Source organism: Anomaloglossus baeobatrachus, chromosome 6 (genome assembly GCF_048569485.1).
Source record: "Anomaloglossus baeobatrachus isolate aAnoBae1 chromosome 6, aAnoBae1.hap1, whole genome shotgun sequence".
NCBI lineage: Eukaryota > Metazoa > Chordata > Amphibia > Anura > Aromobatidae > Anomaloglossus > Anomaloglossus baeobatrachus.
In genome coordinates this window covers 260,696,980-260,724,239 of record NC_134358.1, presented here as the reverse complement: position 1 = coordinate 260,724,239, position 27,260 = coordinate 260,696,980, and the positions used below count along the sequence as shown (strand labels likewise).

Here is a 27,260-nt window from a genome sequence, read left to right as displayed (position 1 = left end):
GTTTTTCCATCTGAATTCTGCGGCACTCAACCTGACTGTGTGGCCATTGAGTCCTGGATCCTAGCGTCTTCAGGATTATCTCAAGAGGTCATTGCCACTATGAGACAGGCTAGGAAACCAACGTCCGCCAAGATCTACCACAGGACGTGGAAAATTTTCCTGTCATGGTGCTCTGCTCAGGGTTTTTCGCCCTGGCCTTTTGCCTTGCCCACTTTTCTGTCCTTCCTTCAATCTGGACTGGGAAAGGGTTTGTCGCTCGGCTCCCTTAAGGGACAAGTCTCAGCGCTCTCTGTGTTTTTCCAGAAGCGCCTAGCCAGACTTCCACAGGTACGCACGTTCCTGCAGGGGGTTTGTCACATCGTTCCTCCTTACAAGCGGCCGTTAGAACCCTGGGATCTGAACAGGGTGCTGATGGTTCTTCAGAAACCACCATTCGAGCCAATGAGGGATATTTCTCTCTCACGCCTTTCGCAGAAAGTGGTTTTCCTAGTAGCAGTCACTTCTCTTCGGAGAGTGTCTGAGCTAGCAGCGTTGTCGTGCAAAGCCCCTTTCCTGGTGTTTCACCAGGACAAGGTGGTTCTGCGTCCGGTTCCGGAATTTCTCCCCAAGGTGGTATCCCCCTTTCATCTCAATCAGGATATCTCCTTACCCTCTTTTTGTCCTCATCCAGTTCACCAATGTGAAAAGGATTTGCACTTGTTAGATCTGGTGAGAGCACTCAGACTCTACATTTCTCGTATGGCGCCCCTGCGCCGCTCGGATGCACTCTTTGTCCTTGTCGCTGGCCAGCGTAAAGGGTCACAGGCTTCCAAATCAACCCTGGCTCGGTGGATCAAGGAGCCAATTCTCGAAGCTTACCGTTCTGCTGGGCTTCCGGTTCCCTCAGGGCTGAAGGCCCATTCTACCAGAGCCGTGGGCGCGTCCTGGGCTTTGAGGCACCAGGCTACGGCTCAGCAGGTGTGTCAGGCGGCTACCTGGTCGAGCCTGCACACTTTCACGAAACACTATCAGGTGCATACCTATGCTTCGGCGGATGCCAGCCTAGGTAGACGAGTCCTTCAGGCGGCGGTTGCCCACCTGTAGGAAGGGGCCGTTTTACGGCTCTATTACGAGGTATTATTTTACCCACCCAGGGACTGCTTTTGGACGTCCCAATTGTCTGGGTCTCCCAATGGAGCGACAAAGAAGGGAATTTTGTTTACTTACCGTAAATTCCTTTTCTTCTAGCTCCAATTGGGAGACCCAGCACCCGCCCCTGTTTTTTTGTGTACACATGTTGTTCATGTTGAATGGTTTCAGTTCTCCGATATTCCTTCGGATTGAATTTACTTTAAACCAGTTTATAATTTTTTCCCTCCTTCTTGCTTTTGCACCAAAACTGAGGAGCCCGTGGGAGCACGGGGGGTGTATAGGCAGAAGGGGAGGGGCTTTACACTTTTAGTGTAATACTTTGTGCGGCCTCCGGAGGCATAGCCTATACACCCCAATTGTCTGGGTCTCCCAATTGGAGCTAGAAGAAAAGGAATTTACGGTAAGTAAACAAAATTCCCTTCTTTTCTCGTTTCCTAATAGGGTATCACCTGATAATCTTGTGCTTATTTTATTCTACAATTTATTGAATTTACATTTTCTATTATAAGAAGTAACTAGGATATTGTTGTATTTTATTTTTGTTTATAATATAGAAATATATATATTTTTTGTCTTAAATTTAGATTGTGCATTAGAATTTGGGTCTGGACATGAAACTTGTGGAGAAACCTCTTCAGAAAGTTACAGTTCCCCACCCAGCCCAAGCCAGAGCAGAAGAGCGAGCTTTGAGAGTGAGGAAGAGAAAGACCGAGGTCAGCACTTTGTGTGGGTTAGCTTTTGTGATGAAAGGATACATGATTTTTGAAGTATAAGTCATAATCTGGAACAGGATCCAGATTAGCATACAGAATATCTTCTCATCAGTTTGTCATAGTTTCTGTTACATATTGTAAACTTGGAAATGTAATTGGGATGATGTCTTAATTATTGCGAAGCACTACTTTAATTCTATGGCTTATGGGGTAAAAAGTGGGACTAACATGAACCTTTCACCTACAAAAAAAGGAAAAAAACTTTACTATATACAAGTGCATCTCAATAAATTAGAATGTCATCAAAAAGTTATTTTATTTCAGTCATTCAATATAAAATGGGAAACACATCACTCGATGTGTTTCCCTTTTTGTATTGAATTACTGAAATAAATAACATTTTCATGATATTCTAATTTATTGAGAAGCACTTGTATAATTAAAAAAAATCTCTAGACAAAAGTATTTGCATACCATGCAAAAGGCATGTGCATGGTATGGCAATCTGACTCTGAAAGCTTCTTCCAGCTCCCAGTATGCCTACCAGTATTCACTTCCCGTCTGTGGATTGATTTATCTGCTCTGAGCAGTGTGATCTTACAGATAATGTACATATGGCTACCTAGGACATAGTGTTTCTTCATTAGAGACGCTTTTTCAGGCTTCCTTGTCTATCAGTGACTATCGCTAGTCTCCTCACACCAATCAGAGAAGAGTCCAGTGTGGTAGTGTAGACAGTGAAGTGCTGCAGAGACAAGGAAAAGTACTTTTAATTTTGTTGGTCCGTGAAGCTGTGGCATGGCTGTGAAAACGCCTCGTGGAGTGGCTGTGAAAACGCCTCGTGGAGTGGCTGTGAAAACGCCTCTTGAAAACGCCTTGTGGAGTGGCTGTGAGGACCCTGGCAGTAGTACAATATAGTTTCATTCCCACTAGTCTCTCTTCTCACTAAGCAGTGGGGTCTTGCAAATTGTCATGGGATCTCTGCTTAGTGTACAGTAGTGAGACTGTATAAGGAAGGCTACTATATGCGCTGCTGCTGGGAACATCACTTCGTAAGAGGAGTTTTCGTCGTGGCTCCATAACTTCATGATCAATACAAAGTACTTTCTTTTTCGCTCTATTGGGAGACCCAGACAATTGGGTGTATAGGCTATGCCTCCGGAGGCCGCACAAAGTACTACACTTAAAAGTGTTAGGCCCCTCCCCTTCTGCCTATACACCCCCCGTGCTCCCACGGGCTCCTCAGTTTTTTGCTTTGTGCGAAGGAGGTCAGACACGCACAGCACAGCTCCACAGATTAGTCAGCAGCAGCTGCTGACTATGTCGGATGGAAGAAAAGTGGGCCCATATAGGGCCCCCAGCATGCTCCCTTCTCACCCCACTCTTGTCGGCGGTGTTGTTAAGGTTGAGGTATCCATTGCGGGTACGGAGGCTGGAGCCCACATGCTGCTTTCCTTCCCCATCCCCCTCAGGGCTCTGGGTGAAGTGGGATCTTACCGGTCTCCAGGCACTGAGACCGTGCTCCATCCACAACTCCTGTGGAGCCTGATGGATAGGAGCCGAGTATCGTTCAGGGACATGGCCCTGCATCTTGGAGGTACTCTGTATCCCTGTGGGGACCGCGCACGGCATCACCTCAGCTTTGCTGGGTGTGCTAGTGCACCGGGGACCGCGGCGCTGACCGGGTCTATATGTGCCATTACACACTCAGCGTCGCTGAGTGTGTTTATATGTAAGGGCTACCGCGCTAACCGCCGCTGCCATGGGACACTGCGGCGCGGCTGGGACTTGTAATTCGCCGGGGACTTTCACGCCGGCCGCGCTTTTACGGCGGCCGCGTTTATTACTAGAGTCCCCGGCTTCCTTGCGGCCTAGTTTACTTTTCTCCCGCCCTCAGCCCTGACAGGCAGGGGGAAGGGCGGGACGCTGCACGGAGCGAGCAGCTCTGAGGGCTGGAGTATGATTTACATACTCCACCCCCCTCACTGTGCACGGTGTGAGCACCAGTTCGCGCTCTTTCTCGGCCACGCCCACAGCTCCCTCATCTCGTCAGGACGCCGCAGCCATTCCTGTCAGCTCCACCGACGCTGCAGAAGAGGGACAAGTCCTGGGAGACCCAGACACGGTCTCTGGTGGCCTCACAACCGCTTTAGGCGGCTGGTAAGCAGCACCTGTTGGTGCTAGCCCCATGGTGCTGTAGTGTATTGGTACATTATTTGTGTATCATATATACTTTACACTGTATGAGCACAGTGCATTCTGGCTATATACCCTTTTGTGTAACTCAAGGAAAACTATAGCATGGCGCCCACAAAAGGCAGGGGTGCCAAAACACAGGCTTATTATGCTGCCTGCGCCGCTTGTAAGACCCCACTACCGGCAGGTTCCACTGACCCTCATTGTGTGCAGTGTTCGACCCCTGTGCCACTTCTTCAGCCAGGAGCCTATGCTAAGAGGGGCCCAGGGGGAGACACCTGTTGACACTGTCCAGGTGACGGAGACTGAGTTTGCTAAACTCTCTGAGACTATGGCTAAGATACTAGAAGCCTTGCAGTCCAGGCCGGTATCTCAGCAACGGGACCCTGTTGAATCGTTGTTCCCGGGCCCCCCTCAGTTGGACCAACAATGTCCTCCCGGGGTATCTCCTACATCCCAGTCTGAGGGTTCTGACTTAGACCCCAGCCCCAGATTGACTAAGCGGGCTCGCTTAGAATTTCCCTCGACATCATATTGTTTAGGGTCTCAGCGGGGGGAATCTTTGGTTGATGATGCGGAGACAGCTGATCAGGATTCTGATCCTGAGAGCGCTCTCAATCTTAATGCTCCAGACGGGGACGCCATAGTAAACGATCTTATTGCGTCCATCCATCAGTTGCTGGATTTTTCTCCCTCAGCCCCTCCGGCGGAGGAGTCAGCTTCTCAGCAGGAGAAATTTCGTTTCAGGTTTCCCAAGCGGACACAGAGTATGTTTCTAGACCACTCTGATTTCAGAGAGGCAATCCAGAATCACCATGCTTGTCCAGATAAGCGTTTTTCTAAGCGCCTTAAGGATACACGTTATCCTTTCCCCCCGGACGTGGTTAAAGGTTGGACTCAATGTCCCAAAGTGGATCCTCCAATCTCCAGACTGGCGGCTAGATCCATACTTGCAGTGGAAGATGGGGCCTCGCTCAAAGATGCCACTGACAGGCAGATGGAGCTCTGGTTGAAATCCATCTATGAAGCTATCGGAGCTTCTTTTGCCCCAGCATTCGCAGCCGTATGGGCGCTGCAAGCTATCTCAGCAGGTCAAGCGCAAATTGAAGCAGCCACTTGCACGGCCGCGCCACAAGTGGCATCCATTACCACCCAGACCTCGGCAATTGCGTCTTACGCTATTAATGCTGTCCTGGACTCTGTGAGCCGTACGGCGGTGGCGACCGCCAATTCGGTGGTACTCCGCAGGGCCTTGTGGCTACGGGAATGGAAGGCAGATTCTGCTTCCAAAAAGCGCTTAACCAGTTTGCCAATTTCTGGCGACAGGCTGTTTGGCGAGCGTCTGGATGAAATCATCAAACAATCCAAGGGAAAGGATACATCCTTACCCCAGCCCAAACAGAACATTCCCCAACAGAGGAGAGGGCAGTCGAGGTTTCGGTCCTTTCGGGGCGCGGGCAGGTCCCAATTCTCCTCGTCCAAAAGGTCTCAGAAAGAACAAAGGAACTCTGATGCATGGCGGTCTAAGTCACGTCCTAAAAAGAACATTGGAGGCACCGCTAACAAGGCGGCTTCCTCATGACTTTCGACCTCCTCTAGTAGCATCCTCGGTCGGTGGCAGGCTCTCCCGCTTTTGCGACGCCTGGCTACCACAAATAAAAGACCGCTGGGTGAGAGACATTCTGTCTCACGGTTACAAGATAGAGTTCATCTCTCGTCCCCCGACTCGATTCTTCAGGTCTTCTCCGCCTCCCGAGAGAGCCGAGGCTCTTCTGCAGGCGCTGGGCACTCTGAAGGCAGAAGGAGTGGTGGTCCCTGTTCCTCTTCATCAACAGGGCCACGGTTTTTACTCCAACTTGTTTGTGGTCCCAAAGAAGGACGGGTCTTTCCGTCCTGTCCTAGACCTGAAACTTCTCAACAAACACGTAAAGACCAGGCGGTTCCGGATGGAATCCCTTCGCTCCGTCATCGCCAAAATGTCCCAAGGAGATTTCCTTGCATCGATCGATATCAAAGATGCTTATCTCCACGTTCCGATTGCCCCAGAGCACCAGCGCTTCTTGCGCTTCGCCATAGGAAACGAACACCTGCAGTTCGTGGCACTGCCATTCGGCCTGGCAACAGCCCCACGGGTTTTCACCAAGGTTATGGCTACTGTAGTAGCGGTCCTCCATTCTCAGGGTCACTCGGTGATCCCGTACTTGGACGATCTGTTGATCAAGGCACCCTCTCAAGAGGCATGCCAACACAGCCTCGACGCTACCCTGGAGACTCTCCAGAGTTTCGGGTGGATCATCAATTTTCCAAAGTCAAATCTGACACCGGCCCAATCGCTCACATACCTTGGCATGGAGTTTCATACCCTCTCAGCGATAGTGAAGCTTCCGCTGATCAAGCAGCGGTCACTACGGACAGGGGTACAATCTCTCCTTCAAGGCCAGTCACACCCCTTGAGGCGCCTCATGCACTTCCTGGGGAAGATGGTGGCAGCAATGGAAGCAGTCCCTTTCGCGCAGTTTCACCTGCGTCCTCTTCAATGGGACATCCTACGCAAATGGGACAGGAAGCCGACGTCCCTCGACAGGACCGTCTCCCTCTCTCAGGCGACCAAAGCTTCCCTTCGGTGGTGGCTTCTTCCCACTTCATTATCGAAGGGGAAATCCTTCCTACCCCCATCCTGGGAAGTAGTCACGACGGACGCAAGTCTGTCAGGGTGGGGAGCGGTTTTTCTCCACCACAGGACTCAGGGTACGTGGTCCCGGCAAGAGTCCTCGCTTCAGATCAATGTTCTGGAAATTCGGGCAGTGTATCTTGCCCTGAAAGCGTTCCAGCAGTGGCTGGAAGGCAAGCAGATCCGAATTCAGTCGGACAATTCCACAGCGGTGGCATACATCAACCACCAAGGCGGCACACGCAGTCGACAAGCCTTCCAGGAAGTCCGGCGGATTTTGATGTGGGTGGAAGCCACGGCCTCCACCATATCCGCAGTTCACATCCCAGGCGTGGAAAACTGGGAAGCAGATTATCTCGGTCGCCAGGGCATGGACGCAGGGGAATGGTCCCTTCACCCGGACGTGTTTCAGGAGATCTGTTGCCGCTGGGGGGTGCCGGACGTCGACCTCATGGCGTCCCGGCACAACAACAAGGTACCTACGTTCATGGCACGGTCTCAAGATCCCAGAGCTCTGGCGGCAGACGCCTTAGTTCAGGATTGGTCGCAGTTTCAGCTCCCTTATGTGTTTCCTCCGCTGGCACTGTTGCCCAGAGTGTTACGCAAGATCAGGGCCGACTGCCGCCGCGCCATCCTCGTCGCTCCAGACTGGCCGAGGAGGTCGTGGTACCCGGATATGTGGCATCTCACGGTCGGCCAACCGTGGGCACTACCAGACCGACCAGACTTGCTGTCTCAAGGGCCGTTTTTCCATCTGAATTCTGCGGCCCTCAACCTGACTGTGTGGCCATTGAGTCCTGGATCCTAGCGTCTTCAGGGTTATCTCAAGAAGTCATTGCCACTATGAGACAGGCTAGGAAACCAACGTCCGCCAAGATTTATCACAGGACGTGGAAAATTTTCCTGTCGTGGTGCTCTGCTCAGGGTTTTTCTCCCTGGCCATTTGCATTACCTACTTTTCTGTCCTTCCTTCAATCTGGACTGGAAAAGGGTTTGTCGCTCGGTTCCCTTAAGGGACAAGTTTCAGCGCTCTCTGTGTTTTTCCAGAAGCGCCTAGCTAGACTTCCACAGGTACGCACGTTCCTGCAGGGAGTTTGTCACATCGTTCCACCTTACAAGCGGCCGTTAGAACCCTGGGATCTAAACAGGGTGCTGATGGTTCTTCAGAAACCACCATTCGAGCCAATGAGAGATATCTCCCTCTCACGACTTTCGCAGAAAGTGGTTTTTCTAGTAGCAGTCACTTCTCTTCGGAGAGTGTCTGAGCTAGCAGCGTTGTCGTGCAAAGCCCCTTTTCTGGTTTTTCACCAGGACAAGGTGGTTCTACGTCCGGTTCCGGAATTTCTCCCTAAGGTGGTATCCACCTTTCATCTCAATCAGGATATTTCCTTACCCTCTTTTTATCCTCATCCAGTTCAACAATGTGAAAAGGATTTGCACTTGTTAGATCTGGTGAGAGCACTCAGACTCTACATTTCTCGTACGGCGCCCCTGCGCCGCTCGGATGCACTCTTTGTCCTTGTCGCTGGCCAGCGTAAAGGGTCACAGGCTTCCAAATCAACCCTGGCTCGGTGGATCAAGGAGCCAATTATCGAAGCTTACCGTTCGGCTAGGCTTCCGGTTCCCTCAGGGCTTAAGGCCCATTCTACCAGAGCCGTGGGAGCGTCCTGGGCTTTGAGGCACCAGGCTACGTCTCAACAGGTGTGTCAGGCGGCTACCTGGTCGAGCCTGCACACTTTCACGAAGCACTATCAGGTGCATACCTATGCTGCGGCGGATGCCAGCCTAGGTAGACGAGTCCTTCAGGCGGCGGTTGCCCACCTGTAGGAAAGGGCCGTTTTACGGCTCTCTTACGAGGTATTATTTTACCCACCCAGGGACTGCTTTTGGACGTCCCAATTGTCTGGGTCTCCCAATAGAGCGAAAAAGAAGAAGGGAATTTTGTTTACTTACCGTAAATTCCTTTTCTTCTAGCTCTAATTGGGAGACCCAGCACCCACCCCTGTTTTTTTGTGTACACATGTTGTTCATGTTGAATGGTTTCAGTTCTCCGAGTTTCCTTCGGATTGAAGTTACTTTAAACCAGTTTATAATTATTTTTCCTCCTTCTTGCTTTTGCACCAAAACTGAGGAGCCCGTGGGAGCACGGGGGGTGTATAGGCAGAAGGGGAGGGGCCTAACACTTTTAAGTGTAGTACTTTGTGCGGCCTCCGGAGGCATAGCCTATACACCCAATTGTCTGGGTCTCCCAATTAGAGCTAGAAGAAAAGGAATTTACGGTAAGTAAACAAAATTCCCTTCTTCCCTCCCTTCTCCACAGCACTTTTAGTTTATTACGATTGCAGTGGTCTCTGCTACAATGGGTGTGATGAGACTCCTCACAGCAAAGACCAGTGATAAAAAGGGAATCGCTGCAGAGAGGCAGGCAAAACATCTGTTTCTTCTGTGCACGCATGCAAATTAGAATTTACCAGCAAAAGCCATACCATCTACAAGTTGGCGGCACACTTCTATTGAAAAATAGGTATACAGATCAAAAGTTTTTAGATACTGAATTTGAAAGCAGTAAGTATCTGACCAAAACAAGGAAAAACAAACACATAATTACAGTATTTTTTTTTATAAGAGTGGATTTTGTTCATAGGTCCTCTTTAATGGGAACCTGTCACCAGAGTTGTCCATCTTAAGCTGCGGCTACCACCAGTAAGGTCTTATTATACATAGCATTCTAGAATACTGTATACAGTTAGGTCCAGAAATATTTGGACAGTGACACAAGTTTTGTTATTTTAGCTGTTTACAAAAACATGTTCAGAAATACAATTATATATATAATATGGGCTGAAAGTGCACACTCCCAGCTGCAATATGAGAGTTTTCACATCCAAATCGGAGAAAGGGTTTAGGAATCATAGCTCTGTAATGCATAGCCTCCTCTTTTTAAAGGGACCAAAAGTAATTGGACAAGGGACTCTAAGGGCTGCAATTAACTCTGAAGGCATCTCCCTCGTTAACCTGTAATCAATGAAGTAGTTAAAAGGTCTGGGGTTGATTACAAGTGTGTGGTTTTGCATTTGGAAGCTGTTGCTGTGACCAGACAACATGCGGTCTAAGGAACTCTCAATTGAGGTGAAGCAGAACATCCTGAGGCTGAAAAAAAAGAAAAAATCCATCAGAGAGATAGCAGACATGCTTGGAGTAGCAAAATCAACAGTCGGGTACATTCTGAGAAAAAAGGAATTGACTGGTGAGCTTGGGAACTCAAAAAGGCCTGGGCGTCCACGGATGACAACAGTGGTGGATGATCGCCGCATACTTTCTTTGGTGAAGAAGAACCCGTTCACAACATCAACTGAAGTCCAGAACACTCTCAGTGAAGTAGGTGTATCTGTCTCTAAGTCAACAGTAAAGAGAAGACTCCATGAAAGTAAATACAAAGGGTTCACATCTAGATGCAAACCATTCATCAATTCCAAAAATAGACAGGCCAGAGTTAAATTTGCTGAAAAACACCTCATGAAGCCAGCTCAGTTCTGGAAAAGTATTCTATGGACAGATGAGACAAAGATCAACCTGTACCAGAATGATGGGAAGAAAAAAGTTTGGAGAAGAAAGGGAACGGCATATGATCCAAGGCACACCACATCCTCTGTAAAACATGGTGGAGGCAACGTGATGGCATGGGCATGCATGGCTTTCAATGGCACTGGGTCACTTGTGTTTATTGATGACATAACAGCAGACAAGAGTAGCCGGATGAATTCTGAAGTGTACCGGGATATACTTTCAGCCCAGATTCAGCCAAATGCCGCAAAGTTGATCGGACGGCGCTTCATAGTACAGATGGACAATGATCCCAAGCATACAGCCAAAGCTACCCAGGAGTTCATGAGTGCAAAAAAGTGGAACATTCTGCAATGGCCAAGTCAATCACCAGATCTTAACCCAATTGAGTATGCATTTCACTTGCTCAAATCCAGACTTAAGACGGAAAGACCCACAAACAAGCAAGACCTGAAGGCTGCGGCTGTAAAGGCCTGGCAAAGCATTAAGAAGGAGGAAACCCAGCATTTGGTGATGTCCATGGGTTCCAGACTTAAGGCAGTGATTGCCTCCAAAGGATTCGCAACAAAATATTGAAAATAAAAATATTTTGTTTGGGTTTGGTTTATTTGTCCAATTACTTTTGACCTCCTAAAATGTGGAGTGTTTGTAAAGAAATGTGTACAATTCCTACAATTTCTATCAGATATTTTTGTTCAAACCTTCAAATTAAACATTACAATCTGCACTTGAATTCTGTTGTAGAGGTTTAATTTCAAATCCAATGTGGTGGCATGCAGAGCCCAACTCGCGAAAATTGTGTCACTGTCCAAATATTTCTGGACCTAACTGTATAAGTGCCCAGGCCGCTCTGTATAATGTAAAAAACAGCTTTTATTATACTCGCCTGAGGGTGGTCTGGGCTAATGGGCGTCGCTGACCTTGGAGCGGCACCTCCTATCTTCCTTCCCTGATCAGTGTGGATAATGCATGGTACGTCATACACATAGAGGCCACCATTGCGCTCCCGTGTACATGCACTTTTCTCTGTCCTGCTAGGGGCAGAGCAAAGTATTGTAGTGCACATTTGCAGGCGGTCTTTTCCCTGCTGAGGGCAGAGGAGTGCGATGGAAGCCTCTAAGTGGATGATGTAGCATGCGTCATCCACATTGAGCCGGGAAGGAAGATGGTTATGGAAGGAAGAGAGGAGGCGCTGGCCCGAGACCAGTGACACCCATTAGACCTGACAGCCCCGCAGTGGAGTATAATAAAAGCTTGTTATACAGAGCGGCCTGGGCACTTATATACAGTGTTCTAGAACACTGTATATAAGAGCTTACTGGTGGTGGCTGCAGCTTATAATGGACAAATCTGGTGACTGGTTCCCTTTAATCTCTTCCAAATACTGTTGCTTCATGTCGCGTCCCCTACACGACCAGCACACATCTTTCCTGGCAGATAATGGCTGTTACCAAGCCATCATTTGTCCGTAGCTGTAAACCTGTTAAATACCTCTGTCAATGTCCGAGAGCAGCATTTAACGATCACTGTCAGGGAGGCATGCCATTGTATGCGTCCATCGGCACACCTGTGACATGATTGCGGACCGACAATGGGGTGTCAAGACAGTCAGGGGTCTACGGAATCCCTGCGCTGTTATTACGGTACTCCTGTGAAAACCAGCCTGCAGTTGGCATTTATAGCAGACTGATTTCCACTATTCATTTCAGTAGTGTAGCAGTGCTGTATATAGTACAAGCGAACAGATTCAGTTTCAAGTCCCCTAAGCGGTTTAACAAATACAATGAAAAAATGTTTTTAAAAATATAAATTCACATCACTCCCCTTGGCCAATAACAAAAAACAAAGGTGGAATTGCACTTTGTTATTCGACACACTTGGAATTTTTTTCCCCCAAATCGAAAACTAAAAAAAAAAAATGGAAATTGGCTGTGGTGTGACTGGTTTACATAAAAAACAAGCTCAATTCTACCTTGGCAATAAATCATCACAACCATTTTACAGCAGTCAGGTGTGTTTGTGGACAACAGTCTTGCTTGGCAAGTAGCATTTTGTATCTGGTTAATGTTCAGTTTTAGCCGTTGAATTTACTTATTTATTTTTTGTTACTATCTGCACTATTTCCTTCAGGCTACTTTTTGTTTTGTTTTTTTCTGCAGATACAGACAGTAACTCAGAAGATTCTGCCAAACATATTTCTGGTTTCACAACATTTAGAGCAGTTAATGCTTCCACTGCCAAATTGTCTAAGCACCTTAAGAATGAAGACAGTACTACTGAGACCGTGAACAATCCCAAATTCCCACATTTTCATCTTTTGCCTCCATTGCATTGTGTGATGCCAAGTGGTGCAGATAAAATGGAACATGGCCTTCCATCGGCCATACCTGCAGATGGAAAGACTCTTGGTATGCTTGTCAGTCCTGTATCCATGTCTCCTGTGAGTGAATTATTTAACCAGAATTCTCCTGCGCTTGTGGTTCCACCTGCAGGTCCTGCTGTGGGAGAATCTGAAAAATGCATGGACTTGCTGGCTTCCCCTCTGCCTGTTCCTTCCACTTTTCTTCCCCGTAATTATCAACCGAGCAACCCTGCTCTGCATATCCCAGTTCATAGAATGAAATTACCTTCTCAGGGGCCAACAGAAAACTGTACCGTTAATGGATCAGCACAGACTAGTTTGGGCGTAGGCTCTTCCAGTTCTGGTTTTCTATCCGTTCACACTCCAAGTGGGTTTTCAGCCTCCCCCGTGACTACATCAGACTCAGTATCTAAACCCATTTCACAAATGGCAAGCCTTAATCAGGTTGCACATCACTTGGATGGAAGCGCTGGAGCAAAGCCTGTAAGTACAAAGATAAAATTGCATCTCCCAACCACAAACTTGCCCCCAGCACCTGCAACAGTCCCTTTTGCGCTGTCTGTACCATCACTTGCCAGTGGTGTGGTGTCGTCACCAAATACTAATGTGCTGAATTCTTCAGCAACAGTTGCTGCCACTCAGGCAGTTAGTGGTGGCATAGCTCAGTTACAGTCAATTCCTCCCACAGTTCCTACCCATAGCCCTGGACCAGCACCCAGTCCAAGTCCTGCATTAACTCACAGTACTGCACAGAGTGATAGCACTTCTTTCATTAGTGCTACAGTTGGTAATACTAGCACAAATGGGGCACTGCCACCACCTCAGCAAGTGGGTCAAGGAACTTGTGGGTCCTGTGGACGTCGATGTGGATGTGGAAACAGTGGGGCAATACCTTTTGGCAGTTTCTACTATCCTAACCCAATCACTGGACAGATGTATACCAGAGTTCCTCCACTTTTTATTCCATCACTTTGCAATAACACCTACCTCAGCCAAGCACACCAGAGCAATGGAACACAGTATCCTGTCTTCTTTCATCAGGCCCCTTACACCAATGGACTGATGCATGAGCCTGTGCTTGGTGGTCAAGCCAATTATGGAGTGCAACAGATGGCAAATTTTGGCAGGATGTTCTCAGTGTACCCAGCCACTAATGTAGTGGGCAATGCGAATGGATCAGTGACTAAGAAAAATGGGAATATATCCTGCTATAACTGTGGGGTAAATGGCCATTATGCCCAGGACTGTAAGCAGCCACCAATGGATGCCAGTCAGCAAGGTAATCGTGATAGCTCCCAGAGGACATGTTTCTAACTGTCTTGTCTTTCCTTTCCTCCACGTGATGGCTGGGATTCAGCTGTGTGTTTGTGTGAATGTGTACTGCTCTCACACCTGTCTTCAATGGTGCCGATCTGCTCTGATCTCGGTCACCAAATTTTGTATTGATAGCCCTGTTACAAAGAAATGTGTAAATTCCCACGTCTTGGTGTTTTGTGCCTAGTCATCAACTCTTGTGCCTATGTAACTCTTTATCAGTGTCTATTGTAAGGCATACGTATATTGTTGGCCTTCTTTAGCCAAAAGAAGAAATGAAGAGCAAAATAAGAGCGAAGCCCCTAAATTACAAAGTAAAGAGCATAGCAGCTTACGTGCTGTTTGTGGGGCTGTACAGTAAGCATTTGTCCGATACTTGGATTTTCCATTTTTTGAAAAGTGCCTTTTTGTTGTGCTTCTTTGTCCACGTTTAATTATTTTTGTTGAACTATAATTCTACATTGACTCAGTAGTTTTCTTTCCTGTTTTAGGCACTTTCAGGCTGAGGTATAACCCTATTCCCTCTAATGATTCTTTGGATTCTGCAGACTGAAACCATTTCAGATAAAATAAATAAGTCTCAAAAAATGTAAATGTACTCCGTATCCACATCTAATGTTATGGTACCGAAGTTTTGCTTTCCTTTTCATTGAGGGAGCTAAGTTCTCGCCATTGCCTAGCCATGAAATGTGAACCCTGAACTTGAAGACAGGATGCAGCCATGATGAAGAGTGGCTTAATAACATGGCCTCGATACCGGTTCTATGGGATCCTGACCAGGAGACTAAGAAGATTCTTCATCTATTCTAAACTATAAATATTGCAGAAGACTTGACAGCATTTATTCATTTAATGGATCTGGGATTGTTATGCAATTTTTATATTTCTGCTAAGAATTTGTAGATAAAGAACTTCTCCACTGTAGGTCCAACATCTTCAGCTGTTCTAAGTTAACTTGAGTAAAACTGAGAATCTGTTTTGTTAATTCAGTTATATTGGAAATGTGAGTTTGCAAGCTAATGTGCTTTAGGTGAAAAAATGTCTATACAACAACAGCACTAGTACGCAAAGTGTAGATATTTATTGGGAGGAATCTGTGTGCTCCTAATTTGAGTTGTGTTGAAGTATGACTTGGATGATCTCTCTCTAAAAAAAAAAAAAAAAAAGTGTATTCCCCTTGTAACTACTGCTTTGTCCATTATTATGTTCTTTGCTAATAAGTTGTCTGAGATGTTATTTTCAGTCTAGGAAAAAGCAAACATTTTTATTCTAGGTTTTTATTAAAGGGGATTGTCCACTACTCAGGCAACCTCTTCTCAGTCACCATGTTTACCCCTTTAAAAAACCAGTGCTTATAGACTCCTCCGGTGCTGGTGCCATTCCAGCATTGTCGGCACTCGCTCTCACGGGGCTGACGTGACGTGAGTGCTGGCTTCACTGTTCCTGCCTGGAGACCTATGAAATATAAATAAAAATTGAGCGGCCTGCCGCAGCTCTACCTTCCTCTTCATGTTCAAAGTTTGTCCGAAGGCAATGAGGGGGAAGCTAGAGCTGATTGGTCGCAGGGCTCCCGTGATGTAATGTCACATGATCCCCAAGAAAAAGTACTGACACTGCTGGAATGGCACCAGCATCAGAGGTGAGTAGAAGAGTTGTTGTTCTACGAGGGCAAACAGTAATGGAGACAGGGTTTTCCAAGTAGTGGACAACCTCCTTAAGCTTGTCTGACTAATGGACTTGCACCATTTTGTTAAGGCTTCAGAGTTCAGTTTTGCATTTTCATCTGACCAAAGGGTCAATGTTTTGTAAGTCACACACCCAGTTCTAACTTATTTACACTCAGGATGTATGACAGTATTTAACTCTAAAAGCCTTTACTGGGTAATTTTAGGAATATTTTTGCTCCTAGAAGTATAGAAGCGTTACAAGTTTTTCCATGTTTACCACTAAGTGTGATGCATAATGTGAAAGTCTGAAACTTTGTCTTATTGTCAAAAGACTCATGCTGCTGTGTTTTGCCAACATATGCACTACAGTCTTCTGGATAATGTTTATACCTTTGTGCACTGAGGTTATCTAGAAGTTATGGACATGTTTTAAGCAGCAGTCATTTACCAGCATTGTATGTCGGTTTTTGTTTTTGTTTTTGCATTCCTATCATTTGCTGGGAGGATATTCATTAAAATGCCTTTTACATAGGTGAAGTATATTTTCACAGCAGTTATAACTAGTAAATACATATGCAAACCTACATGTATTGTATTACAGACCATAAAATAGAAAAACAAATGTACAGTTGCTTCCAGACAAATCGCAATACTTGAAAGAAGTAGGTCTTTATGTAAAATGCCTTTTTTGTCCTCCCTAGCTAATGCAGTTCTATTTTTTTCTGTCTATAAAAATAAAGCATCACATTATGATGTCTGAGAACAGTGTTTAGTTACTAGTTCATATAAAGCTTTAATTTAAGAGAAAATCTTATTTTATTTTAAACTCTAGATATTTTTGGATATGATTGAACACAAAGAAGGTAGTACAAAACTCTGCAAGATAAGAGGATTCTACAATACTGTACTGTAAGAGCGAGGCGTTACCTTCTTGTCGTATGTTTACCATATACTTTGATATTTCAACTGTTATGTATTGGAAAGGTTACCTATATTTCTAGAAAAGATTTTGGATTTTATGCAAAATTATTTCCTTGAATTAACAGCAATAAACATGAAAGGGGGAAAAAAAGAACAAAAACAGTAAAGCAATGTGTGTTGTCTCTTTATTTACATTTGCGGAAAATGTGTTTTTTGTATCTTACAGTCACAGTAAAACTGCTTATTATTCAAACCATACAGTAAATTAGTTACTCTTTAGTAGACAGTACTTTGAAGTATTCCTACGTAGTTTTGTTACACTACTCAAAATGTCATAAGCTAAAGAGGTTTACTCATTGATGATCACCTGAGATCATTTCACACTACTGTCTACAGAACCTAAAAACTCCACACTGCTGCACACTAAAGTGAAGTTAGAACAACTTGTATTAGTTATTAGTGACCATTTACAAGTCTGTGAAATGTTCTGTTGTGTCCCTATTAGACATTTTAAAGGGAAGGTGTCGCGGATTTTTATAATCCAAACAATGATTACTTGTAAGATAACATGAAGTTATAATGTTATCTTGCAATAAATAAAGATGTCTTTCAGTTTTTATAATCTTTGAAAGCTGGCAATAGGGGCTGCCATGTCACATTCCAAGTTCTAGCACGACAGTGCAGCCTCAATTTACAGCACCTCATGGACATAGGGGATAGTAGTCGGATCCCGACCCCTTTAGTTCTGTTACTACTCAAATGGTAACGCCTATGTGGGCTGCCCAATTCCCAGCCGTGGGTGGGTTCAGCTGCCATTTTTCCATAGCCCACGATTTTGGCTGGGCTGTATTTTTTCCCCCTACCGCCAGGATCTGAAGGAACAAGCAGCACCAGCTTCTGTCCTAACAGCTCCGCCTCCTAGAACAGAACCAGCCTTACCGACAGCTGAAGATCAGCGTTGATCCGTTGAGGGGCGGTGTGCAGCGGTGGCGGACCGGTACTGATCTGTGGAGCAGCGCTGATCGGTGGAGGAGCGGCGCTAATCGGTGGCGCGGTGTAGGAGCGGCGCTGATCGGTGGAGTGCACCTGAAGATAATAAACTACAGGAGTGACTGTGACAGATAACACACATATACATACTGTTACACATATACACAGACAGATCAGAGCCCCCACATATATACAGACTTGGCAGGCTCTAACCCCAGTCTGTATATATGTGGGGCCTCTGATCTGTCTGTGTATATGTGTAACAGTATGTATATGTGTGTTATCTGTCACCGTCACTCTCCTGTGGTTTATTATCTTCAGGTGCACTCCACCGATCAGCGCCGCTCCTACACCGCTGGACGCCGCCGCTCCACCGATTAGCGCCGCTCCTTCACCGCCGCTCCTCCACCGATCAGTCTGTGTGTGTGTGTGTATATATGTATATGGTGGTTAGAGCCCCCCCATATGTATATACACTGTTCACAGAGCCACAACACATATACACCTAGACTGTAAGATCAGCGCTCTCCTCTCCTGCCTTCCTCTGTGCTGCTGTGGACCTGCTCCTTCCTCTGTGTCTGTCTGTGAGCTCCTGTCAGATCAGAGCTCATCTCTCCTGACATCCTCTGTGCTGCTGTGGACCTGCTCCGTCCTCTGTGTCTGTCTGTGAGCTCCTGTCAGATCAGCGCTCACCTCCCCTGACATTCTCTGTGCTCCTGCTCAAGAACACATTTCTCGTTTTGGCAAAAAATAAAAATGTTTTCTTTTCTGTGTACAACAGTTGTAAAACAATTTCTTTTTTATTTACAATCGGATTGATGCCTTTTTATTTTTCAACCAACAAAACGTTTGTTTACTACGACTGTATTTATTTTAATATATACAAGAAAAATAAGTCCGGCACTCAAAACGGGACAACAAGAAAAAGTAGAATCCAGATGTTTTTTGCTCTGTATTAATTTTTATTCTTTTGATTATTGCTACAATTTTTTCTTTTTATGTCCATCAGTAATAATGGTATCAACGTTTCGACAGAATCTGTCTTTTTTCCAAGACTGTCAGTAGGGACAAGTGAAAAGCAGAGAAAAGCTGTCTGCTGAGCCGTGTATCTAATCCTATCCTGTCTGCTGAGCCGTGTATCCAGTCCTATCCTGTGGGATACTGTCTCCTGAGCTGTGTATCTAATCCTATCCTGTGTGATACTGTCTGCTGAGCCGTGTATCTAATCCTATCCTGTGGGCTACTGTCTGCTGAGCCGTGTATCTAATCCTATCCTGTGGGCTACTGTCTGCTGAGCTGTGTATCTAATCCTCTCCTGTGGGATACTGTCTGCTGAGCTGTGTATCTAATCCTATCCTGTGGGATACTGTCTCCTGAGCTGTGTATCTAATCCTCTCCTGTGGGATACTGTCTGCTGAGCTGTGTATCTAATCCTCTCCTGTGGGATACTGTGCTGAGCCGTGTATCTAATCCTATCCTGTGTGATACTGTCTGCTGAGCTGTGTATCTAATCCTATCCTGTGGGATCCTGTCTGCTGAGCCGTGTATCTAATCCTATCCTGTGGGCTACTGTCTGCTGAGCCGTGTATCTAATCCTATCCTGTGGGATACTGTCTGCTGAGCTGTGTATCTAATCCTCTCCTGTGGGATACTGTCTGCTGAGCTGTGTATCTAATCCTCTCCTGTGGGATACTGTCTGCTGAGCCGTGTATCTAATCCTATCCTGTGTGATACTGTCTGCTGAGCTGTGTATCTAATCCTATCCTGTGGGATCCTGTCTGCTGAGCCGTGTATCTAATCCTATCCTGTGGGCTACTGTCTGCTGAGCCGTGTATCTAATCCTATCCTGTGGGCTACTGTCTGCTGAGCCGTGTATCTAATCCTATCCTGTGGGATACTGTCTGCTGAGCTGTGTATCTAATCCTATCCTGTGGGATACTGTCTCCTGAGCTGTGTATCTAATCCTCTCCTGTGGGATACTGTCTGCTGAGCCGTGTATCTAATCCTATCCTGTGGGATCCTGTCTGCTGAGCTGTGTATCTAATCCTCTCCTGTGTGATACTGTCTGCAGGGCTGTGTATCTAATCCTATCCTGTGGGATACTGTCTCCTGAGCCGTGTATCTAATCCTATCCTGTGGGATCCTGTCTGCTGAGCCGTGTATCTAATCCTATCCTGTGGGCTACTGTCTGCTGAGCTGTGTATCTAATCCTATCCTGTGGGATACTGTCTGCTGAGCTGTGTATCTAATCCTATCCTGTGGGATCCTGTCTGCTGAGCTGTGTATCTAATCCTCTCCTGTGTGATACTGTCTGCAGGGCTGTGTATCTAATCCTATCGTGTGATACAGTCTGCTGAGCTGTGTATCTAATCCTATCCTGTGGGATACTGTCTCCTGAGCCGTGTATCTAATCCTATCCTGTGGGATACTGTCTCCTGAGCCGTGTATCTAATCCTATCCTGTGGGATACTGTCTGCTGAGCTGTGTATCTAATCCTCTCCTGTGGGATACTGTCTGCTGAGCTGTGTATCTAATCCTATCCTGTGGGATACTGTCTGCTGAGCCGTGTATCTAATCCTCTCCTGTGTGATACTGTCTGCTGAGCCGTGTATCTAATCCTATCCTGTGGGATACTGTCTGCTGAGCTGTGTATCTAATCCTATCCTGTGGGATACTGTCTGCTGAGCTGTGTATCTAATCCTATCCTGTGGGATCCTGTCTGCTGAGCTGTGTATCTAATCCTATCCTGTGGGATCCTGTCTGCTGAGCTATGTATCTAATCCTATCCTGTGGGATCCTGTCTGCTGAGCCGTGTATCTAATCCTATCCTGTGGGCTACTGTCTGCTGAGCTGTGTATCTAATCTTCTCCTGTGGGATACTGTCTGCTGAGCTGTGTATCTAATCCTCTCCTGTGGGATACTGTCTGCTGAGCTGTGTATCTAATCCTCTCCTGTGTGATACTGTCTGCTGAGCTGTGTATCTAATCCTATCCTGTGGGATACTGTCTCCTGAGCTGTGTATCTAATCTTCTCCTGTGTGATACTGTCTGCTGAGCTGTGTATCTAATCCTCTCCTGTGGGATACTGTCTGCTGAGCTGTGTATCTAATCCTCTCCTGTGGGATACTGTCTCCTGAGCTGTGTATCTAATCCTCTCCTGTGGGATACTGTCTGCTGAGCTGTGCATCTAATCCTATCCTGTGTGATACTGTCTGCAGGGCTGTGTATCTAATCCTATCCTGTGTGATACTCCTGCTGTCCTTGGTGACACTTTACACATTTCTGGTCACCAGGAAAATGGCTGTGCATTGTGTCCTTACATGTCATTCTCTGTTATCTGTTGTATACACTCAGATTAGGAGAGGGAGGCGTGCCATCACACACAGGAGAGCAGACTCCGCCCACTTTACGGCAGGCTGTAATCTGAGCTTTTTATACAGTCTGATTTCTGTAGGATTTCAGCAGCTGCTCCCCCTAGTGTTTAACAGTGGAAAATATCAAACTTTCTAATTTTTTTTTTTAGATTTTGCTCAATTAAAAACAAATAATATTTAAACAAAACATTAAAACATTATTACTTTACATTTTTTCAGTTATTGGAATTTTTTTTTTTTTTGACGATACCTTCCCTTTAACCCCTTAACGACCTTGGACGTACTGAGTACGTCATGGTGACATGGTGCTAAACGACCCATGACGTACTCAGTACGTCCTGGCGAAATCGCGGTCCCGGAGCCCCGGGGAGTGAAATTTATTTACTTAAACGGTGGATTCGGGAAGGAGGGGACCTCTGCCTGACGTCAGGAGGGGTGGTGCCTCCTCCCCGAACCTACAGAGGCTGTGATTGGCTGACGAACGCCGCTCAGCCAATTACAGCCACTGTAATGTTCCAGCCATTGAAAATGGCTGGAACATTGAAATCCAGCCCTGATCAGTGCTGATGTAGCACTGGCCATTGGCTGGAGCTGGGTGATCGATGCTTCACCCGCCCCCAGCTCTGATTGGAGAGACCGGTCTTGTGACCGCTCTCTCCAATCAATGTGGATATGCGGCCTGTGATCGTCCCTAGAAGCCGAGGAGAGCGGTAAGTTGTTGTCCCCGCCGCCCGCCCCTGTCCCCGATCGCCCCGCTGCTCGCCCCTGTCCCCGATCGCCCCGCCGCTGCTCCCGCTTCACCGCTGTCCCCGCCGCTGCTCCCGCTTCACCGCCGCTGTCTCCGATCGCCCCGCCGCTGCTCCCGCTTCACCGCCGCTGTCTCCGATCGCCCCGCCGCTGCTGCCGCTTCACCGCTGTCCCCGCCGCCATGCTCCCGATGCACCGCTGTCCCCGCCGCCATGCTCCCGCTGCACCGCTGTCCCCGTCGCCGCTCCCGATCGACCGCCGTCCCCGCCGCCATGCTCCCGCTGCACCGCTGTCCCCGCCGCCGCTCCCGATCCACCGCCGTCCCCGCCGCCATGCTCCCGCTGCACCGCTGTCTCCGCCGCCATGCTCCCGCTGCACCGCTGTCCCCGCCGCCGCTCCCGATCCACCGCCGTCCCCGCTGCCATGCTCCCGCTGCACCGCTTTCTCCGCCGCCATGCTCCCGCTGCACCCGCCGCCGCTCCCGATCCACCGCCGTCCCCGCCGCCATGCTCCCGCTGCACCGCTGTCTCCGCCGCCATGCTCCCGCTCCACCGCTGTCCCCGCCGCCGCTCCCGATCCACCGCCGTCCCCGCCGCCATGCTCCCGCTGCACCGCTGTCTCCGCCGCCATGCTCCCGATCCACCGCCGTCCCCGCCGCCGCTCCCGATCCACCGCCGTCCCCGCCGCCATGCTCCCGCTGCACCGCTGTCTCCGCCGCCGCTCTCGATCCACCACCGTCCCCGCCGCCATGCTCCCGCTGCACCGCTGCCTCCGCCGCCGCTCCCGATCCACCGCCGTCCCCGCCGCCATGCTCCCGCTGCACCGCTGTCTCCGCCGCCATGCTCCCGCTCCACCGCTGTCCCCGCCGCCGCTCCCGATCCACCGCCGTCCCCGCCGTCGTCGCACCCACCTTTTTCAGCCGCTGCTGCACCCGATCGGCAGCGGCCGCCGCCGCCGTCATCGGCTGCCCCTTCTCCATCGCCACATCACCTATCCCTCCATGTGCTGCAAGCCACCCTCCCCCCACGTGGGGGGAGGGTGGCTGGCTTGCAGCACATGTGGGGGGAGGGTGGCTGGCTTGCAGCACATGTGGGGGGAGGGTGGCTGGCTTGCAGCACATGTGGGGGGAGGGTGGCTGGCTTGCAGCACATGTGGGGGGAGGGTGGCTGGCTTGCAGCACATGTGCTGCAAGCCACCCTCCCCCTACATGTGCTGCAAGCCAGCCACCCTCCCCCTACATGTGCTGCAAGCCCCCCTCCCTCCCCCTACATGTGCTGCAAGCCCCCTCCCTCCCCCTACATGTGCTGCAAGCCCCCCTCCCTCCCCCTACATGTGCTGCAAGCCCCCCTCCCTCCCCCTACATGTGCCATCTCTCTCTCGCATCAGACTCTGCCCCCCTCCCCGATCTGCTGCCTGCTCTCTCCCATTTTCCATCTACTGCCCCCTCTCACCCTCCTCGATCTGTTGCCTCCTTCATCTGCTGCCTCTTCTGTCTGCTGTGATCCTGCTGCCTAGATCCATCCTGTAAGGTAGGTATCCCCATCTCGCCTCCCCCCCCCATCCTCTGCCGCTTCTCCATCCGCTGCGCCATTTCCCATCCATCCGCTGCTTCATTTCCCATCCATCCGCTGCGCCATTTCCCATCATCCATCAGCTGCGCCCTTTCCCATCCTCTGCCGCTCCTCCACCCGCTGCGCCCTTTCCCATCTTCCATCCGCTGCGCCCTTTCTCATCTGCCGCCCCGCCCTCTCGCATCGCATTATCCAGCGCAGTTGCTCGCTTCCAGACTGCAGTGGATGATGCGATGCGAGACTCGTGCATTGCTCTCACGTTTGGCACTGGTCTTAGTGGCAGGCGCCCTTTTTTTTTTTTTTTTCTGATGTCTGTATTTTTTATTTCGCCAAACTAATTTTTTTTGTATGGGGGGGGGGGGTCTAGTTTCCAAAATGGGATCACATGTGGGGGAGCTCCATTGTTTAGGCACCTCAGGGGGGTCTCCAAATGAAACATGGCGTCTGCTAATAATTCCAATCAATTTTACTGTGAAATGGCGCTCCTTCTCTTCTGAGCCCCGCCGTACGCCCAAACAATTGATTTCCACCACATATGAGGTATCGTCGTACTCAGGAGAAATTGCACAATACATTTTATGGTGCATTTTTTCCTGATACCCTTGTGGAAAAAAAAGCTACCTGTTTGAAAAAACAATTTTGTGGTAAAAAAAAAGAATAAAATATTTTCACGGCTGAACATTACAAACGTTTGTGAAGCCTCCAGGGGTTCAAAGTGCTCACTAAACAGCTAGATAAATTCCATGAGGGGTCTAGTTTCCAAAATGGGGTCAATTGTGGGGGAGCTCCATTGTTTAGGCACTTCAGGGGGGTCTCCAAATGAAACATGGCGTCCGCTAATAATTCCAACCAATTTTGCTGTGAAATGGCGCTCCTTGCCTTCCGAGTCCTGCCGTGCGCCCAAACATTTGATTTCCACCACATATGGGGTATCTGCGTACTCAGGAGAAAATGCACCATAAATTTTATGGTGCATTTTTTCCTGATACCCTTGTGATAAAAAAAGCTACCTGGTTGAAGCAACAGTTTTGTGGTAAAAAATTTTTTTTTTCTTTTCACGGCTCAACGTTATAAACTTCTGTGAAGCCCCCAGGGGTTCAAAGTGCACATCAAACATCTAGAAAAAATATTTGAGGGCTCTAGTTTCCAAAATGGGGTCATTTGTGGGGGAGCTCCATTGTTTAGGCACCTCAGGGGGTCTTCAAACCCGACATGGCGTCCGCTAATGAGTGCAGCTAATTTTGCACTCAAAAATTCAAATGGCGCTCCTTGCCTTCCGAGTCCTGCTGTGTGCCCAAACATTTGATTACCACCACATATGGGCTATCTGCGTACTCAGGAGAAAATGCACGATACATTTTATGATGCATTTTTCCTGATACCCTTGTGAAAATACTAATTTTTATGGCTAAAGTAACATTTTTGTGTTAAAAAAGTAAAATTTTCATTTTTTCGTCTACATTGCTTTGGTTGCTGTGAAGCTCCTAAAGGGTTAATAAACTTCTTGGATGTGGTTTTGAGCAGAGTGAGGGGTGCAGATTTTAGAATTAGGTCACTTTTGGGTATTTTCTGTCGCCTAGGTTTCTCAAATCACTCCAAATGTGATGTGGTACCTAAACAATTTTTTTTTGTAAATTTTGTTGGAAAAATGAGAAATTGGTGATGAACTTTGAACCCTTCTAACTTCCTAACGGAAATTTTTTTTTTTTTTCAAAAATTGCGCTGGTGTAAAGTAGACATGTGGGAAATGTTATTTAGTAACTTTTTTGTGTGACATATCTCAGATTTATGGGCATAAAATTTCAAATTTTGAAAATTGCAAAATTTTCAAAATTTTCGCTAAATTTCCGAAATTTTCACAAATAAACGCAAAACATATCGGCCTAAATTTACCACTGACATGAAGTACAATATGTCACGAAAAAAATCTCAGAATCGCCAGGATCCGTTGAAGTGTTCCAGAGTTATAACCTGTCAAAGTGACACTGGTCAAAATTGCAAAAAATGGCCAGGTCTTTAAGGTGAAAACAGGCTGGGGGCTGAAGGGGTTAAGTATTCCTAGGTCTAGCTTTATACCCCTGTTGGAGTGGCAGAAATGGGTCGGGGGTTTTTTCTTCTTCAGTTGCACCTCAAAAGTATGCACATAACCATAGGTTTTGCACTTAAAATGTATCATTTATAGTCAAATATTTTATCAGGTATATTCACCAATAATAAGTTGTCCTTAAATAGAACTTAAAGGGAAGGTGTCGTCAAAAAAAAAAAATTTCATTAACTGAAAAAATTTAAAGTATTAATGTTTTGTTTAAATATTATTTGTTTTTAATTGAGAAAAATCTAACAAAAATAGTTTGATATTTTCCACTGTTAAACACTAGGGGGAGCAGTTGCTGAAATCCCACAGAAATCATACTGTAGAAATAGCCTGGATTACAGCTGCAGTCAAGTGGGCAGAATCTGCTCTCCTGTGTGTGATGTCACAGCTCCCCCTCCCAACCTGGGTGTTTTCAAAGGAACAGAGAATGAAATTTAGGATCACAGTGCAGAGCCATTTTGCTGGTGACCAGAAATGTATAAAGTGTCACCAACGACAGCTGGAGTATCACACAGGATAGGATTAGATACAAGGCTCAGCAGACAGTATCAAACAGGAGAGGATTAGATGCTGTCTGCTGAGTTGCTGTATCACACAGGATAGGATTTGATACAGCTCAGCAGGCAGGATCACACAGGATAGGATTATATACATGGCTCAGCAGGCAGTATCAAATAGGATAGGATTAGATACAGCAACTCAGAAGACAGTATCAGTATCATATAGAGAGGATTAAGATACATGGCTCAGCTGGCAGTATCATAAAGGAGAGGATTAGACACATGGCTTGGCAGCTAGTATCACACAGGATAGGTTTAGATACAGCAACTCAGCAGACAGTATCACACAGGATAGGATTAGATACTGTCTGCTGAGTTGCTGTATCACACAGGAGAGGATTAGATACACAGCTCAATAGACCCTATCACACAGGACAGGATTAGAGGGAGAGCGGGTGGGTGTCAGTGTAGACAGTAGCAGAGGGGGGAAGGGTGCCGGTACTCACATGCTCTGCATGCACACACACAAACACACACCTCTGCTGCATGGACGCCGGCAGTGGTGGGAGAGCGGGGCTTGGGGGAGGGGGTGTCATTGCAGACAGTAATACACGACTCCAGCTGTCGGTAACGTTACTGTTCTAGGATCTGTTAGGATGGTACTGCTTGGTCTTTCAGATCCTTGCTGCAGAGGAAAAATGCAGCCCAGCCGAAAGCGTGGGCTATGGAAAAATGGCGGCTGATCACACCCACGGCTGTGAATTGGGAAGCCCATATAGGCGTTACCATTTCAGTTGTAATAAAACTAAATGGGTCGGAATCCGACTACTCTCGCCTATGTCCATGAGCTGCTGTAAATTGAGCCTTCACTGTCGTGCTAAAACTTGGAATGTAAAATGTCAGCCCCCATTGCCAGCTTTCCAGCGATATAAAAACTGAAAGACATCTTTATTTAAAGCAAGATAACATAACTGCATGTTATTTTACAAGTAATCATTGTTTGGATTATATAAATCCGCGACACCTTCCCTTTAATAATCATCCAAATCAACAATTAGTGACACAACTTTCTCAGTATCTGTAAAATATAGCATTGACAGGTGGCAGTGGCACACGTCACTAATTGGCAGTATGAACAATTTTTTTTTTTTTTTTTAGTTCAATTTAAAGACCATCATGGATTTGGTGAATATACCTGACAAAATATGGTAAGACATTTGTTATATCATTTGTTTATTGCAAAATATTTTAATTGCAAAGCCTGTGGTTATGTGCATATATTTTGATTGCTCATGGGGAAGAATCCGTTTATTGTACAATCCTTTTCTCTGCTTATTTAATTTTTTAATATAGTACAGATGCACCTCACCAAGCGAGTGTTTGGTTCAAGCTCTACTTTATTTGAAGAAATGTGAATGACTCCGCCAACAGTGAAGCACTGAGGC

General features: G+C 47.2%; 1 protein-coding gene across 4 annotated transcripts in view; it reads left to right on the top strand.

Annotated features, from left to right (window-relative positions):
* Window positions 1–27,023, top strand: part of ZCCHC2 (zinc finger CCHC-type containing 2) — a 118,613-nt gene extending 91,590 nt beyond the window's left edge. For 2 of the 4 annotated variants that reach the window (XM_075314838.1, XM_075314836.1), the window contains 3 exons: window positions 1,716–1,844; window positions 12,435–13,916; window positions 14,443–16,706. In XM_075314838.1, coding sequence (XP_075170953.1) covers window positions 1,716–1,844; window positions 12,435–13,916; window positions 14,443–14,504 — 1,673 coding nt within the window. In that variant the 3' untranslated portion in view covers window positions 14,505–16,706. Of the gene's footprint in view, window positions 1–1,715; window positions 1,845–12,434; window positions 13,917–14,442; window positions 16,707–26,973 lie in introns of those variants that run through there. The other 2 variants (XM_075314839.1, XM_075314837.1) reach the window with 2 other exon arrangements.
* The last annotated feature ends 237 nt before the right edge of the window (window positions 27,024–27,260 follow it).